This window comes from Syngnathus floridae, chromosome 6 (assembly GCF_059516105.1).
Source record: "Syngnathus floridae isolate MCC-2025c chromosome 6, RoL_Sflo_1.0, whole genome shotgun sequence".
Lineage (NCBI taxonomy): Eukaryota > Metazoa > Chordata > Actinopteri > Syngnathiformes > Syngnathidae > Syngnathus > Syngnathus floridae.
In genome coordinates this window covers 9,135,849-9,154,490 of record NC_142418.1, presented here as the reverse complement: position 1 = coordinate 9,154,490, position 18,642 = coordinate 9,135,849, and the positions used below count along the sequence as shown (strand labels likewise).

Below are 18,642 nucleotides of genomic sequence, written 5' to 3'. Positions count from 1 at the left end.
CAAGTTGTTTTTTTCACTCTTTACTTTGTGTGTGCGTGTGTGTGTGTCTGTGTGTGTCTGTGTGCGCCACTTTTTGTAAAATGTAAGGTGTGGGAGGGAGGGAGGGAGGGAGGGAGGAGTCTGTAACAAAGTCTCTTCACTGAGCGTCATTCTGCAACTGCCAGCACTGGAATCAACAAGTCACCAAAATTTGGTGCATTTTGGGATACACACAACAGCTCACTGAGGATACATACACATGGCAACAAAGTGATATTTTTTTTCTTTTTCCTGCTCTACCTGGGTGAGTGAACTCCACAATCTTGAGAAAATGTTTAGTCGTAGGCAGAGCACCTGTTCAACACTTTGCTCCCAAGCGTGTTTTGCTCCCGTAATTGCAGAGATCACCATCTTTGACCTACTCTAGGTTCTTGCTGGACTTTTCTACCTCAACTCTGATGTAACACATAGTGCGAGGTCTCTAATACGATGTGTGCACGAGCCATTTTCATTGCTTAACGTTGCATGCATGTGTAATTTGCTCGCCCATCAACAAGCAGCACAATGTGACATTCCTTGTGGTCCGAGTGTGGTGAGACGACGTGGCGTGAGGTCAAAGCGTGCATTTCAAGTGCCAAAGGGAGCAAAAATACAGGTGCGCTTTTTGTTTCCCAAAAACAAAAAGTTTGTTTTTTTGTTTGTTTCTGTAGAGCTAGAGAGATGAAACGAGGCCAATCTCGTATATCAGGTCTCTAGTTTTTAACATTTTGTCTCAGCAGATTTCCAGCAAGTGTAGTAAAGGTTCATTCATCTCACCATGTTATAGTTTGTAATAGTGAATTGTATTAAGGTTTGCATTCTTACAGAGGGTTTGGTTGGTCATGTGGTGATTCCTGTTTTATCTATGCAATTAGTATGACTGTGAAATTATAGTTGCATTACGCAATGTCATTTACCAATTGGTTCAACAAATGAGCTCTCACGTGGTACAGTGTCATCTGTTAACATCAGTAAACAAATATCCCATTAAGATTTGAATCAACTTTTGCAATCCACTGTGTATTCAAATTACACATTTTGTGTTAATGGACTGCATCGTTAGCCACTGTTTAGGTACCACATCTGTGGTTAGTAACCCAAAAGGGCTGAAATAAACAAATACAGAAGTGAACCTGGTCTGAAATTGACATGTCATGTCTGCATTGCATTAAAGCGGTTAAGATAAAATGGAGTGCACTACATAGATGCAGCCAGCAGAGGCACTGTAGTTTCAATCTCAATTAGTTTTCTCAACTACTTTGTGCATTGACCGGACATCAGCATTTCAAAGTTATTTCTTTTTGTATGCACATGTTGCAGTAGAAGCCTTCAGGCACTTGGCAGGATATAAAAATACATGTTACATCTTCAAAAAGCAACAGGTCGGTTGTCATGGTAGCTGTTAAATCTCAAGTTCAGAAACCAAGGTGAAGTTTGGTTTGACTTGTTTGTGTTTTTTGCACAATATTCGCATGGATCATTATTTTTTACAATCGAGAACACCCTGTCTAGCACATGCTTTGCTTTTTTTGTGTGGTTTATATTTTCCCAAGTTAACAAGACTCAGATTCAGCCAGCAGGGCTTATTCCTGCAGAGGCACAAACCAAGGAGGTGAATCAAAGCGTTTCTGCAGGGCGGCGATGCCTCTGGCTGGTATTAATTTACTGTGCACTCTACCATTCAAGGCAGGATGCTTTTAATGAGAAGCTGCTCGAGCTGAGCAACACGAGTGTTTTGGTAAAGAACTCAGAGAGCTATTATTAGTTACAGTATACTGTCAAGTGTCACAAAAACATGACAAGTTGCATTTCAATATATTAAGTCACATACTACATGCAGATTTACCAAAAACATAACATTTTACTTTAACATGAACTGCCAAGCTGTTTAGTAAGTCTACGTTACTTTTATTTAGTTGGTGCTTTAAACTTTGCATTGATTTACATTGCTGTTTCTTTTATTTGTAAGAGTGCACAGTAGCAAAGCTATGGTTTTGGCAAACGTCTCATTACAGTGTGGCTTACAGCTCCAGAGCAGACTGGCATGATACACATTAAAAACAAGCCTCCAGGCAGGGACAGACTCACCCCCTGCCATCCTCAAGGGTGAAAGTGCTTTTTGAAACACAGCCTGTAGCCTAGCTACTGCTTTATATGGCATCCTGCATAGGGGGAAAAAAATGGTGCTTATCTTCTGGAGGTTTTCTCATGATCTCTTAATGTGACCGTGGGAGGCAAGAAGGGGCAAGCGCACAGTGTAAATCAAATTCCTGAGGCTGTCTTCGGAATTGATCGGTCATTTTTTAGCTGCTTTTTTTAGAGTTTGCTCTCCTAAACTTAGCATAGAGCTGTTTCCACTCAGACGATGCCAAGTGCTGTTGTCTTTAATTACGGTCAGCCTGTAAAAATAGGCTCTGACTATAGGATTCTGTGGCTTTTTTTCTTTCTGTTTTAGACATAGACATTGACAGAGATTAGTGTGCAAAAAATACAAGCTTGCTGCTCTGATTACCACCGTGTTTTACAAACACACATTTAAGAAATATGTGTAAAGGTGCAACACACTATTTTATGGATGTCTACGTGCTAAACTTGTCAACTTGTTATAGTTGAGCTGTGCCAAAGATGCAATATATTTTTTTAAATTAATGCGCCATGATATGTCATTAGGTGTGCTGTGGGAAATTACCCAAATACCCCCCCCCCCCCCCCCCCCCCAATTTTAGTTACCACATTCTTGCACCATTTAAAACAAAATTTGCCTGATTTATACCGACGGGAGCCTTCCTCATTTCCACATGGAAATGTTCCAAGCTTTAGTGATAAAGGACTGACCCAAATGATAGTTGTTTGACATTCTGTGGCCTGGATACTTTTAGGCTTTAAGATTCAGCTTCCACAAATAATCCAGCACATGCTGTTTATCCAAACAAGCAAAGCAAGGAAAGCAGAAAGCTACTCTAATTTCTGAATCCAGCTCTATATAGAATATTGATACTATTTGGTAATCACGCACCACCTTTAGGTGAACACCTTACATGGAAAATGCCATGTTCAACAATGAGACCATTTTAGACCATATAAGGATGTGTGTGTGTGTGTTTGAATGTGCATTTGTGTGCATGAGAGATAGAGAGCGGAGCAATAGATCAAGGTTACTGTTAACACTGCCAGTCTGTGTCCGTCGCTCCATTACCTCACTGTTGTCTAGCTAAATAAACAGCACTGCTGCACCAGCTGGGGCCAGCTGGTTGGATGGGAACCTCACTGGACCATCAGCTGGACAATTAGTTAAATCTGCTCAACCATTATCTCGGGCTGATGACTGCAGTTTGAATTGATCTGAAGATGTCTAAATCCTGTAGAGGAGAGATCGTACCAGCCATCAGTATGGGACCGATACTGATGGCTTATTTTAAGATATTGTATCTTTGTGAAGGATGCTGATACCAGCCATCGATAATTAAATGGAAAAAAAATTGATCTGACATTCTGAATATTTCGTGCCAGTGCGGCTGTTTGACATGGTGAACCTTAGGTGCATCAGAAAGACCGAAAGGTCATTTTCAGAGTTACGTATTAATGGTTTCAGTTCTTGCTATGGGTATTGGTGAGTATTTAAACATGAATACTCGTACTGGTATCAGTTTAAAAAAAAGTGGTATCGAATACCATCTCTAAACCCGTATCCTGAGTTTGCATGCAACACAAGTAAAATATTTCTGAGCAATAAAATCATCTAAAAATTCATGGCATGACAAAATGCAATCATACTGGGAGTGTCTATTTTAATGGCCATGCTTCCTTTCTCCTTGTGTTGTACAGCTGCAGATAGTAGTCCGTCATGCCCGCACAGTAGTAAATCCAGCGTGCATGTGTGTCTGACTCGAGCAAGCAGTGAGGGCAGCGAGAGAAGCCGGGCCGGCGTCAATGGAAGGAGTTCTGGCAAGAGGCCGCTGTCACAGACCAAACCGCCAGGTAAGCAATGATGGCTGACTAATGACTGCACTTATCAGATGTTCTGTAGTTAGAGGTTAGAAAAAGGCACGATCAACAATGCACTGACAGACTAATTTGTCAAGTCATTGTTTTCATTTTAAGCATTACCATTTTTATGTGTCACAACATCCCTCTCATTGCATTTTCACCATCGTAATTCATACATCAGTCGCCGTGTAGTGTTTAGCAGTGCTCATGTCCCACCCGGCGAGGGGAAGCGGTGAAAAGAGGAATCTGATAATGTAAGTTGTTAGGAGACCGGTGAACGTTGACCTTTGTCCCGCTTTTATGTTTCCTGGTTAATCATTCTGCAAAGCTAAGTCACATAAGACACTCCTTATGCAGCAGTTATTCATGCTGAATATTTCCACTTCAAACGTGAACCCTGAGAAACACATTACTCATAACATATTGTTTAATTGAGCGTTTCCTCCAAGCCCAAAGTAAATGCCACGTAGCCCACAGTGCCCCCCTTAGCCCTAAATGTGCATTGCAGCGGTTTCTCCCTCAGGAAATACGCTGCTCTCAGCAAAATCCAGTATTATTTATTTTTTATTTTGTCCTTAGTGCCTCCCAAGCCAGCATACCTTCAGAGCCCGGTGACAGAGCTCTCATCCCCACTGGCTCACAACCAGAAACCCCAATTTAGACCGGGGATGGAGGAGGGAGGAGGTGGAGGAAGAAGGGGGGCGACAAACCGGGAGAGAGTGAGAGTCAAACACTCCAAAGTATCAGACCTCATCAGCCGATTTGAGGAGAACAGGTAGGAATTAAGGAGCCTTTTCCTCTCTTCTGCTGCATAGGAACTGCAAGCATAGGCCAAGCCTATGTTCTGCCCATGATAAGAACAAATTGGAGAGTCTTCCAATGGTTACATTTGTCTTACTGGGAATACGTGATTTCACTTGAACTGCTGCACCTCATTTCTTCAAGTGTCCTCACACATACGAGGACATAATAGTTAGTCCCTGAAAAACATTAAATAGTACTCAGTTTCCAAAGGGTGATTTCAATGTTATTGAGTATGAATATTTTTGATTGGTTAACTGTCTATTGTTTCACTGTCCTCGATAAGAGTCAACAGTAGAATTGATTGCAGTGTTTTTAAAGACAGTAAGCACTTGTCCTCAATTCAGAGGTCATTTTGAATTGACAAAAACTGTTTAGTCTTTACAAGAAATAAAATAATTTGTTTTTGGAGCATAAATACTGTAGAAAGAGAGAGGAGGGGGTCTTGTGAGTCTTTGGGTTAAAATAGAGGCAACTTGATGAGGCAGGTCTTGTGTATTTTAATTATAAAGTAATATTTTATTTAGTTACTAGTCATTATTGTATTGTTATTTTTTTCCATTGTCTTCTTGTACGTTTTATATACAGCTTGTGGTTGTTGATAAAGTGCTCAAGAACTAAAGTTGAATTATCAAGTTGAGGTATCATACACATTTTGTGGGACATTGTTGCTTCAGTTGATCGCATCAAGTCAATTTTATTTGAATGGCCCTCAATCACAAAAGAGTCGCAAAGGGCACGACTCTCCCACTGTCAATATATTGATTGAATTAAAAGGGTCATTACGTGATGTGCGACAATCCGAGGAAATATTGGGACACAGGAAATTTGCACTTAGAGTACATTGTACCCCTCAATGTACGTAATAATGCAGCAAGACCTTTGCTGTCGTAATAACGTTGACACCTTGAGGCGGCACAAACGGAAAGACGTCGTCTTTCCCAACATTTCCTATATGTCAAGGATGGAAAGCAGAAGTTCTGCCATCAAAGCGCTCCAACTGATAGTAGTTCAGACAAGGCCGCCGAGAAGAACTGGGAAAGAGATTAGCACACATTTACAGGTCAGTCTTTGGTGAGGGGATGAAAGCTGATTTGAGAAGACGAGGGCACACCCGCCTCCTCATTCAGTTGTGGGAGAGCAGTCAGTGTCGGGACATGAAAACCAAGGTGAAGAGGTATGGCTCATTCGGCGGCACCATTCTCATCTGTCATTTTATCATATTCACCTTTGTGATGTCGTCATATTATTTGAAACAAAAATGTTTACATTTTGTGAATAACCGCCTTTTTCAAGGTAAGCAAAGACATGTTACTAGAAGCTCATCAATAGTATGCTTCCACTGACTCCAACAATAGACCCCAGGAGTCACTTTTTTAACCGACTTTTATTTTAGACCAAAGAAAAAGTAGAATCTTATCACTCTGGACCATAACAGGACTCCTGGGATTAGTCCCCAAGACGCCCCGCAACAAGAGGCAGCGGCCCGCAGCTTCTGTGAACAGAATTAGCCTTCTAATGTCCTAATCTGGTTCACATGGAACTTAACGGCTTCGAGGCGGCCACGTGGCCAACGAGACCTGCCCGGACTGCTTTTAAAACTGCCTTAATGTATGTCGTCTAACATTTGCTGGGCTTTAACCGCGTGAAGAACTTCGTGCGTGCGCAAAGCGGAATATTCAGTAACTTCTTGCTCACCGAGAGGTAAGGGTGATGACGTTTCATATTTAAACGCAACAGGGGACAAGCAGTTGCGCCAGTGTGTTGTTCCTCTATTTATACACGCTTCCTGTTTCTGCCGGACTTGCAGAGAAATGGTGACCGCCTCCTAGAAAATGGAAACAAAAATTCTGATCTGGTTGATGGATATCTGTAATGGTTTGTTACTTTACAGATAGAAATGACGAGCACGAATACAAAGCGCTCATTTATTTTGAGAAAATAAGGCTAAGTGCAGTCGTACAATTATTTGGAGGGCTCTCACGTTTGAAACAGCTGCTCTCTATGCAGGATGTAGAACAGCTGTGCATGTGTAGTTCTGTTTATTTTTGGCACAATGTATTTTTTCCCATCCGATTTGTGCTTATAAAGCAAGTGGAATAAATGTGTAAGTTGTAAGACAGGTGTGCAGAACTAGGACAGTTTTTACCTCTGGGGAGTGAGCTGCTCCTGTCCTGCTCATTACTGTACCTCACACACACACACACACACATGCACACACACACACACCTCCCATGCCTCACACCAACCTCACAAGACCAACAGAAGTCTGGAAGTCAGTGCAAGTTTTATTTTTAACTTGCATGCAAAGGCTCTCCGCTTTCTCACCCCCTCACTTCCTGATTGACAATGTCAGCTCGAAGAGCTCCTGTACCGACCTCCTCATCTTTTTTGCATTTTCACGATCCTAATCGGCTTCCTTTTTCTTTGCTCTTGCAGCAACACGGTCAACAAGAGGGACAGCTCGTCTTTCAAACAGAGCAACAAGTCAGCCAACTGCAGCCCCGCCGCAAACCGGAACTCCCACAAGTTGACGGAAGCGGCCAAGATTGAGGAGAACCACTCCACATTCGAAGTGGCCTCTTTGTCATCCCAAGTGCAGGATGCTCATATGCCCGCAGCTAACGGGGTGCTAGAGCAGATGGAGCAGGACAAGGAGGAGGAGAAAAAGCCATGCAATGGTGAAATAGTGCGAATAGACAGTACAGAGCTGATTGATGGAGATATGGGACGCACAAACAGGAGGGACGAGGACTCGAGTTCACGCACGGACAGGACTGGTTCGGTTAGTTCCCATGAGAATGAGGAGAGTGGAACTGAAGCCAAACAGGAACATGCAAAAGAAGAGGCGAGCGCAGAGCAGAAGGTGCGTGCAACACTGCTGTTTGTAGTCATGTGTGTGTCATGTAAGCGTTGCTTCATGGTAATGATGATTGATTGCAATATAAAGTGCTATTATTACATTGGACTCTGAGAGTATGAGTCGCTTTAAAAAAATACTGTACAAAATTCCAGACCAAGAACAGTAAACCTCAGATTTGCTCTCAAAATCCCTGTTCCCTAACTGTGGGTGCGTTCCAACATACGCCTAAGGAACTGGCTTTAATTTTAATGTATACACGTCGCACGTCAGTATAAGTCGCAGGGCCAGTCAAACTATGAAAGAAGTGCAATTTATACTCCCAAAAATGCAGTATCTGCAAGAAGGCTACATACAATACATGGAAGCAGTGACATATGTGAGCTTGCCGATGGGGTGTTGAATGACAGGTAACGATGTAGCATACATTTTGAATTTCCAAAAGGTTCCTCTATCAATTTATATGACAAACTGGATTTGACAAGATTAACAACATCCAGTTACACTCATAATTTGGGCTGTCACAATATCAAATATTTCTAGTATTGATTCCTGTCTTGATTATTCTATTGAACAATTAGATAAAGATAGATTGCAAAATCCCCTTTTCCAGTATTAACTGATTATTGTTACTTATTTGGTATTGTTTCAAGATTAAACAAAACTAAATAAATTGCAATCAAACAATATCACATGCAAAAGTGTGATGTTGAACTGAAAGTGTTTGGGAAGCTGTCTTATCATTTTGAGGGCTATAACATTAAAATACCACTTTCCTGAGGGACTACAGAACATATTTACTGGTCAGAGGCTGACATCAGAGAATTTGGACAATTCTAAGTTGAAAAAATCTCTCTGAATGATTAATCACTTATCAAAAATGTTCATTTGATGAGCTATTAGCAAAAAGCCAGCGTATCAGTTTTCGCAAAATGTTTGACTATCTCAAGACCTCAGAGTTTCATTACTCTGCTAGAATTCTAAGTGATCTTGATGGGAACACCAAAGGCACTTTGTAATGATATTTATATTTATTGATGGCCTTAGGTGAATCCTCAACTCGAGATTGCAATTCACCAAACTGATGTGCCAGAGAAATGACAATGAACATTGGCTTCAGGTTACCGCTAGTGTAGCGGTGCATGTAGCAGTGATCAGTATGAAAGCTCGTCTGTCTTTATGTGTCCTGTAATTGACTGGCCACCAGGTCAGGTCTGCCTTTCACCCAATTTCAACAGGATTATCTTACTCCCACATTTCTGAGCAGGCTTAGAAGTAGAAAGTGGATGGACTGACATTGATGAATACATCACAAGAGGCTCATAACATGTCCTCGATAGTGCCGACTGTACTAGAGAACAATACAACTAAAGGAATATAATGCTGGTTAAAACAGCAAAGCCCCGCATGGTGTGAGGCAGAGGCCCAACAAATGAGCTAGCCCACGGGAGCTAAGGATTATGTCGCTGTCTACGGATTATAAATATCTCAGGTCCAGATCAATGGCAGCATTCAGACGAGCCACTGCCTCACTCAGCTGATGTGGAATCTTCCATTAGGTTAAATAAGAGGCTTGATTGCATTACTCATCAGAATACTTCATTATCATCAGTGAAGAACTATGCAAAATATACTGTAGCAAATCGTACATTGAGTAGTACAATAATTTTAATTGCTTACGCTACAACTGAACCGCGTCTTACTGCGATGTAATATTTTGCGATTTCACATCACAAAATGTGGCCCCAATATCAGTGTTGACTATACTGTAAATATCCACATTTGTCTGATCTTTACACAAAAACTGATACTTGGACAGTTGTTGATTGGGTGACATTTGGTTGGGATTGTTTTCTCTAGTTACCTTTAGTTGTCTACCTCATAATGCTTGACTGCTGTTTTTGACTAATTTCCCTTCTTCCCATTGAGAGCCCAGCCGAGCTGTATTGGTGTCATCAACACACTCAAGTGCTACATGTTAACATGCAGCGTATGTGCAATCAAACACCAGACACTCGTGATTGATTTAGTACACTAAAGTAAATAAAAATCTGAAATTAATTTTTAATTTAAGAGTAAAAAAAATTCTTAATCTTATCACTCGCAGTTATTGTAGGTTTTTCTCTCATTAATAGTGGGCAACCATTTCCTCTGTGTTTATGTTTATGTTGCTGGAAGTATTTTTCCATAAATATTGGATGTTTTTTTTCACATGACAATCAAAGGCGAAATCAACGGAAGAATGTCATAACGCTAAATGTCAAATCAAATTGCTCGCAAGTAAACCTTGCGCTGCCCGCAGACATTCAAGGGCATTCTTGTATCCGGGAATTGATCTATGTTGGAATGTATTGACATTTATATTCCTTGAGTCCTTTTTAGCATTTTGGCTTTGTATCTTTCACACAAGGGAACATGTCATTAGAGGTTTGTAAAGACAGCCCCACGTAAGAGCTCCAGACTGATGCCACAACCACAGTTGTACTTTAATTTAAAATCCTCTCTCCATCTGAGCTGTGTGAGTGTGTTGTCTCATTAACAACCAGGATGTGACTTGTATGTAAAGTTGCTTTCTAATTTGTCTTCATGGTTTACAGGAGACAAATGAACAGAAACTGTTTAAGATCGCCAGTGAGCTCTTGCACACAGAGAAGGCCTACGTTACGAGACTCAACTTGCTGGATCAGGTGAGATTTGCCTCATGTCACGTCTCTGTTTTGGGTGAATCATGTGCGATGAAGTAGAAATGTGATTAAATGTGTTCTTCCTCTTTAGGAATTTTGTGCCAAGCTCATGGAGGAGGCAAATAAAGGAACATTCCCTGTGGATGTAGTGAAAAACATCTTCTCCAACATCTCCTCCATCAATACTTTTCATAGCCAGTTTTTGCTTCCTGACTTAGAGAAACGGATGGGAGAATGGTGAGTTTGGTGTTTTCAAATGATTTTCGTATTTTCTAAATAGAGCCACGTGAGGATCATAACTGCTGAAACTAGCTGAGCTTTCGACACACAATCCTCTAGGTTTTGAATCCCACAAAAAAAACATTTTTTAAATGTGCACTCTGCCTCCTTGCAGGGAGTCCACCCCTCGCATTGGAGATATCCTGCAGAAGCTCACACCCTTCCTCAAAATGTATGCGGAATACGTGAAGAACTTTGACAAGGCCATGGAGCTGCTGAAACAGTGGAGTGACCGATCTCCGCAGTTTAAGTCCATCATTCAGGAGATACAGGTCCATTAAAAGTTCTTCGTTTTTACTTGACAGCAAAGCACAAACTGAAAGCCTCAGTGAGGTTGAAATTTGTTTTCTTGGCGTGTGCAGAGTCAAGAGGCTTGTGGCAGCCTTACACTTCAGCATCACATGTTGGAGCCTGTCCAGAGAGTGCCTCGATACGAGATGCTCCTCAAAGACTACCTGAAGAAACTTCCTCAGGACGACCCTGACAGACGGGATGCAGAAAGTAAGACGAAAAACGCTACTCAGAACACGTAATGGAGATGCAAGGGTGGAAATGCAAGTACTTGTGGACGAGGGCCACAGTTGCTCAGGTCTTAGGTAACAACCAATCACAGCCCACCTACTTTCTGAGTTTAGTCATGTTGCAAGATGAGCCGTGATTGGTTATTTGGTGCTCCCCGAGCAACTGTGATGTCATTTTCAGACAGCAAGGGAGATGGATAAAAACGGTTGGATTTAGCTGCTTAATTCTTTTTGGCAATATGAATCAGAATGCCGTGTTTAGCCCAGCTTGGGAACATAGAACGAATGATTTTCTGAATTTTTTTTGGCTTGACTGGCCCTTTAAAACCAGCTAAATTGCAGCACATTTAGAAAGAAAAAAAAATGACGTTTGCGGCGCAGCCCAAGACATCATATTCATCGTAAGTGTTCTGTCACCGGCAGCAGAGATGCGCTCTTGAAAGGCTCTCGATCAAACTCAAACATCAACTATCTTATACTATGTGTCGTTTGTGATTTAATACCAAGTTTCCCTTCGACTTTCCTAGAATCCTTAGAAATCATCGCCACAGCAGCAACTCACTCCAACAGTGCCATTCGGAAATCTGTAAGTACGGCCAATGAAATACTACTCACATTTAAAAGCCTTGCCTCAAGTAGACACTTTTCACTATTCAGGAAAATCTGAAGAAATTGATGGAAATTTACGAGATGCTCGGGGAGGAGGAGGACATTGTTCATGCCTCTAACGAGTTCATCAAAGAAGGTCACATACTGAAGCTGGCAGCCAGGAACACTTCAGCCATGGAGCGATATCTCTTCCTGGTGAGGCCAACACAATAGCAAGATGTGCTAAAGTGACATCTTCTTTTTTTAAATATAAATTAGCATCCTACTGAAACACTTCCAAAACTAATTAACCAAACATTTTCCATGATGGTTTGATTTCATGCACAAGTTTTTACATTCAAACCATAAAGCCTGTTTTTTTTTTTGTTTTGTTCTTTATAAAAGGTCACCTTTAAGGTTCATGCAGTGTTTAAATCTGTTATGTTTTTCCAATCTTTGTACTGCTGTAATAATTTTCAACTTTTTTTTTTGTTAGTTCAACAACATGCTACTGTATTGCGTGCCCAAATTCAGCCTGGGAGGACCCAAGTATACGGTTAGGACGCGGATCGGCATCGATGGGATGAAAGTTCTGGAAACCACCAATGAGGACTACCCTCACACCTTCCAGGTTTCAGGGAAGGAAAGGACTTTAGAGCTACAAGCCAGGTAGATCTAAATAAGAATCCTAGTTATTGCAGCTGATGTCATCATCCAGCCTCTGGAATTAAAATATATTTTACTGGAGCAGCAAATAAGAATCACAACCAAGATGTCTTTTGGTACGCCAAACACTATCATTCACTTAGATAGAGAATGTTAGCCTTAAATGAGAAAAGTCATTGTTCAAATTTAGACCCCATAAATGCCTAAAAAAAAGCTTTATGACCACAGCTAACTACTATGATGGTCAGCAGGAAGTTCTCATACTTGAAGTGTTTTTTGTTTTATTTTCAGCTCAGAGCAGGACAAGGCGGGCTGGATCAAGGTAGGTGCGGTGACATCATCGCTATAAAAATCTAATTAAGCCTTTCATTGAATTCTATATTTGCTTGAAAGGTTACTGATGTATGTTATATTTGGGGTTCTTCAGGCATTCCAAGAGACCATTGAGGTCTTCCAGCAAAAAAACGAGTCGTTCAAGACCGCATCCAAGGATGTGGAGGAGGTTTCGGTTAGTATCACGTACTTAGAGCAACTCCTCATGTTTAGGAGCAACTTACTCAATGTTTTTTGTTTTGTTTTTGTGCTGTAGAATGCTGAGCTGGGGAAGCGTGCTCCTCGCTGGATACGAGACAATGAAGTGACAATGTGCATGAAATGTAAAGAAACTTTTAATGCCCTTACACGGCGGAGACATCACTGCAGAGCTTGTGGCTATGTAAGTATTTAAAGGTATTCGAGCGGCTCTCATTTAAAATTTATTTTGTAATATTTCTCAAATTTCTCCCCACATACCACATATTAAAGAGGTAATTTTAAGATATATGTATTAATAAATATATAAACCACGCACGCTGTGAGACCAAAAAACCTCAACCAATCATGGCATGAATAATGGCAACATTGGTCAGTTAACTTGTCAATCAATCTATTTCCCGGGTTTTATTTCCATGTTGATATCCATGCTTGCTCGTAACTTGTGATTAAAAAGTTTTGGACCTCTGGCTTAGTTGTAACGTTCCCTGCTTGACTTCTGATGGAAAAAGGCTGATGAACGTCGTGATGATGGTTCTCGCCTAAGGAAGCCTGTTTTTGAGGTCTTATATGTGAAATATGACAGTCATGCATGTGAGTGTGGAGGTGTTTCCTAAAAACAACAGGGAAGGATGGGGAGATGGGGAATTTGCAACAGTGTTCAAAAACGGACAAATAGGCTCTGGTTTCTGAGCTGTCGGAAAGATCGTCCGTAATGCCTTTAAATTTCAAAGCGATTGCATGCATCCTCAATTTTTTTCGAATTTTGTACTGAGAAGTGATTCATTCTGTGTTTTTTCTGTAATCATGATGGTGCCATATTCTAATGTTTCTTAACGGGCTTGTTCCACTATTGTTTTTCTATTTACAATTGTGGCCACTCTTTGTGTCAGGTTTCCTTACTTGTCCTTCTCCCCAGGTGGTGTGCTGGAAATGCTCCGACAACAAGGTGCCGCTGGAGTACGATGGCAACAAAGTGAACAAAGTGTGCAGGGACTGTTATTCCATCCTAACAGGAGAAACAATTGCGGAGGGCAAGAAGAAAGGCATCCTGGAGGTGAGCAGAGAAACATCTAAAGGAGCATCGCCACTTGTGGAAGAGCAGCCCATGTTTATTTGTGCCTTTTTTTTTTTAGATTGAGGCAGCTCAGTTCACAGGCAGCAGCATCATGTGTGGCTTCTTGCAGTACTGTGAGAAGAACAAACCTTGGCAGAAGGTGTGGTGTGTTATACCTGAGAAGGAGTGTCTGGTGCTCTACCTCTACGGAGCTCCTCAGGTAAAAGCAATAGAAATGTCAGTTCTTGAATCCATCAACAACAGCGCCACATTGGATGTGGCAAATGTATATCATCAAGCCGGAATTCTGGAGATTAATACCAAAAGATTGCTTTTGATTGTATTATCTCATTCAATTTTACATTTACTGTTTGACAATTTTATGGCAAATACGGTCATCATATCATATATTAATTTGAACCGGCCACTCGGTTCAACGGGTGTCTTCAACAGAAATAAAAAGAAAACAGAACAAAAGTCTATCATTTTAGATTCCCTAACGGGTTTAAATGGCTCTTAATATATAATATGTAAACCGATACACTTTAAATGGGGCAACTACTGTATGTGCTGTTTCCAATTTAACATGAGTTTAAATGTGATTCTTGATTGCTACCAAAACCAAACCATATTAACCCATTAACTTTTTGGTAGGACGTGAAGGCCCAGAGCACGATCCCGCTGCTCGGCTATTCGGTGGACGACAACAGCCGCCCCGCAGAGCCCCAGGCCAGCTTCCGCCTCTCCCAGTCCAAGTCCGTCCACAGTTTTGCCGCTGAGAGCGAGGAGCTCAAGCAGCGCTGGCTCAAAGTGATCCGCGTGGCCGTGACGGGCGAAGTGCCCGAGCGCCCTCACGCCAATGGCAGCAACATGGCGGACGGCGCCGCGCAGGAAGCGGCCTCGGACAGCTCGTAAACTCCCGCCGGGAGTTTGTCTGCAATTTGTGCGACTGAGGTCACAAACACTTCCTCTCTTTGCTGGGCCAAAAAGGACAACGCAAGTGCTGGATAAACTGCCTTTTCCTCCCAATGCTTTCTTGTTTTGGATGACTTCCAGAGCTGTGCTGGATCACTAATTGAACACTAGGACTGAGATGCTTTCTGTGTCAGTGTTTCCTTGAGCCTGTGGACTTGTACTGCACCATCTACTCAGTCTTAACTGTACACTATCAATGTCTATTTCTAAAGGAACAATTACAATTGTTTTTGTTATAACATAAGAAAAAGAAAACACGGAGAGATAGAAATCGTCAGTACATTATTCTCCCTCCTGAACCCAGCGAATAAGAAGATTGCATCATTCATACTCACATTGACTCTTTAGGGTAAAGCCATGGAATAAGAAATGGGTCGTTATGCTCGACAGGTCATTTTGCAGGGCTGCTATGCCATCACCTCACACAATGACCAGCTTGGTATAGACTGCACGTTTTTTTTTACAACAGTTAATTAATGAGCGAAGTCAACTATAATTGCTCATATATAGCCAACCTGGATCATTTAGATTTTAATCACAAAATAAACTGCAAAAAGTACACTATTTCTATCTATAATAAAAATGATGTTGCAATATCCCTGAAATTTGGGATGAACTCCAATGACCCTAATGAAGACGCGCAGTAAGAAAATTAATTTGGCCTCTTCAATTACACTTCCTCCACATTGAACTTTGTGCAGCCACAGCCTGAGAAAAGGACCCTTCATGTTAAGCTAACCATGGCAAATAAATACATACCCCTTGAGCATGCTGTCTGTTTGGTGGTCAAAATAGGAACCGTGCATTACAGTGCAGTGCAACAAGAGCTGATAGCCTCAGCCAGTCGTGTGTGCAGGACTGAATCTTTCAACTAATGACTGTAGTCTGCATGGAGCAGCTTCTTTTTAGATGCAAATGCACAATCAAGCTGTTGCAAGAATTGTAGATGTTGTTTTTATTAAATTAAAGTAATTGTATTATTTAAGTAATTTATAGATGATGAGGAGGAGCATGAGCTGTCAGAAAGTAGCACAAACCTTTCTCCAGAAGGGAAAAAAAAAATCCACATTTTACAAGGTGTTCTGCAGTGAGACAACATGCAGTGGTTGTATGGACTGACAGAGGGGATGGATGTGCCTATTTTTTTTTTCTAATCCTCGTGTTACTATCTAGATGAAATAAGAGCACAACACAGGTTCTGAATGTACAGCCAACATTTGTTTGTATGCGTGCATCTTCTCACCCCCAAATGTTTCAGAATTGTACAACTGCATTAAATATTTGTGGATCCAGCTCATTTGTGGTGTGATTTCAAGTTGTTATGACGACTAGTGCAGCGTTTCCCAACCTTTTTTCATTCACCGCACACCTTTTCATTGGAAAAAATCTCGAGGCACACCACCAACAAAAATCTGTTAAGTGTTACACCAGCTTCTATATTAAAATCAGTTATATTACAACAAAAGACGTAAAGTTCTATTCCTATATATGTATGGAGAGTCGAATAATTGAATAAAAATAAATACTAAATATTCTTTCAATTGTATTTCTTTTGTAAATGAAAGTGACCGTTTTTGCAAAAAGGTTTTAGACAGTGTAAGGAATAAACTATTGAAAGTGATTGTGATCAAAATCCAAAAGAATCAATGTGGCTTTGTTTACTGTTTTAGACTAGCTCTATAAAATATTGCGACATTAAGAACAAAGTCACTTTTAAAGACACTCTGCTGTTCTGACAGAGGCTGAGTGGCTATCACAGTCGAGGTGTCTCGACTTGACTGTGTATTTTACGTTGGTGAAAAATGAACAATCCAGGTTCTCCCGTTGAACTACATGCTCTGATTTGCATCGGACCAAAACGCACCACAGCCGTCATAGTGTCACTGTTAGTAAAAGCACTCAGCAACTAGTGATGTGCATTCCAGTTCTTTTAAGTGAACTGTATCTTTAGACCCAGTTCATTCAAAAGATTCGTTCAAAGGAATCGTTCAACGAATCACTTCCTAAAGTGGTTCGTTCTTTTTTCAGTTCATATGACTTCAACCAGTAGGTGTCAGTAATGCGCATTGAAGCTGGTGCCACCACGCCGTAAATCATAACGAAGAAGAAAATGGCGTAACTTCCCGTTCATGAACGAATCGTGAATTGCTTTTCCGTTCCCAACTGAACGGATCTGTGAGTGAGTGATTTGCATTTCCAGTTCATCGCGTGAACGGGTCAGTGAGGGAACGAATCCTGACTTTCCCGTTCACGAACGAGTTAATGGGTGAACTGTTTTACCGTGCATCAACGGATCCGTCAGTGAATGTGTTGCATCTCCTGGGGTGAACTATGTAAGGCAAAATGTCGATTTACGATTTTCCAAGGAAAGAAAGAACCACCCACTGAAACACCACTTCTTTTATGCACGTTTTCTCCAAGCTAACGGCTAACTTTATTGCATAAAGGGATGCGCCGTTATGCAACAACGGGGAGATTATGCTTCTCTTTGGGTAATCTTGATTTTATAACACTTGTAGTCGTTTTTAAATAACGTGTATGCATATATACGCCTAAATATGGTTATCCAATATATCTACTGGAATTTCACATTAGATTGCTGGTTTGAAATTTACTTTTAATATTATTATTATTTTCAAATAAACCTTTATGTTAAAACTTGTCTGGTGTTTTATCCCTTGTTTTTGTTATTCGCCAATTAAAACATAAAAATCAGACATTTGGTTAACTGCTTTATATGACAATATGTGTAGGTACACCTCATGGACACTTCAAAAGGTACACTACACGAGGTAAAAAAAAAAGAAAAAATAAAGGGTTAATTGCACAATAAAAGCACATTCTCACACCTGGGATCGAACCAAGTTTTTACCGAGCAAGAGCCCGTGTCATTATCCAATCGGCTATTTTGACCTGGAAGGCTGCGGTCGTCTGCACTGTTTTGTACTCGTGATGTGCATTCCAGTTAAAAACTGAATCTTTAGAATCGGTTCACTCAAAATATTTGTTCAAAAGAATCGTTCACTGAATCATTCGCTACACTTTCTTATTTATTTTTTATTCTATTTTTTGTACCTAATAACAGGCCTCTTCATTGGGGAAATATCATGGTCAAAGGTCACAGGTATCAAACTTCAGTCCTCAGGGCTGCATTCCAACATGTTTTCCAAGATTCCCTCATTAAGTGCACCTGTGTGAAAAGTTAGGCTCCTGCAGAACATGAAAATGAACAGATCTTTTCACTCAGGTGTGTTTAACGAGGGTAACTTGGACAACATATTGGAACGCGGCCCCCCAAAGACTGGAGGTCGACACCCCTGGTTTAACTGAAAGTGAAAAGTGCCACATCTGATTGGCCGTTTGATCTGTGACGTCACTTGGACACTCCATTAGGTACATCGCCATTTTCAAGTGTACCTAATAACAGGCCACTTTATTAGGGAAATATCATGGTCAAAGGTCACAGGTGTCAAGCTCTAGTCCTCGGGGCCGCATTCCAACATGTCTTCCAAGAGTACCTCGTTAAGTGCACCTGCGTGAAAAGTTTTTGGTCATTTTCACGGTCTACAGGAGCTAAAACTTTTCACGCAGGTGCACTTAACGAGAGAATCACACGGACACTCCATTAGGTACACTGCCATTTTCAAGTGTACCTAATAACAGGCCACTTTATTA

The 18,642-nt window shown here is 41.1% G+C and overlaps 1 protein-coding gene across 3 annotated transcripts in view; it reads left to right on the top strand.

Moving 5' to 3' along the window:
• The window catches only part of fgd4a (FYVE, RhoGEF and PH domain containing 4a), a 37,355-nt gene extending 21,091 nt beyond the window's left edge, over positions 1–16,264 (top strand). For all 3 annotated transcript variants that reach the window (XM_088378154.1, XM_088378152.1, XM_088378155.1), the window contains exons 4-19: positions 3,844–3,996; positions 4,585–4,780; positions 7,246–7,672; positions 10,264–10,353; positions 10,442–10,587; positions 10,745–10,901; positions 10,992–11,130; positions 11,678–11,736; positions 11,808–11,954; positions 12,235–12,407; positions 12,696–12,726; positions 12,832–12,912; positions 12,994–13,119; positions 13,855–13,992; positions 14,072–14,212; positions 14,647–16,264. In XM_088378154.1, the coding sequence (XP_088234280.1) occupies positions 3,844–3,996; positions 4,585–4,780; positions 7,246–7,672; positions 10,264–10,353; positions 10,442–10,587; positions 10,745–10,901; positions 10,992–11,130; positions 11,678–11,736; positions 11,808–11,954; positions 12,235–12,407; positions 12,696–12,726; positions 12,832–12,912; positions 12,994–13,119; positions 13,855–13,992; positions 14,072–14,212; positions 14,647–14,907 (2,465 nt within the window). In that variant the 3' untranslated portion in view covers positions 14,908–16,264. The remainder of the gene's footprint in view (positions 1–3,843; positions 3,997–4,584; positions 4,781–7,245; positions 7,673–10,263; positions 10,354–10,441; positions 10,588–10,744; positions 10,902–10,991; positions 11,131–11,677; positions 11,737–11,807; positions 11,955–12,234; positions 12,408–12,695; positions 12,727–12,831; positions 12,913–12,993; positions 13,120–13,854; positions 13,993–14,071; positions 14,213–14,646) is intronic.
• The last annotated feature ends 2,378 nt before the right edge of the window (positions 16,265–18,642 follow it).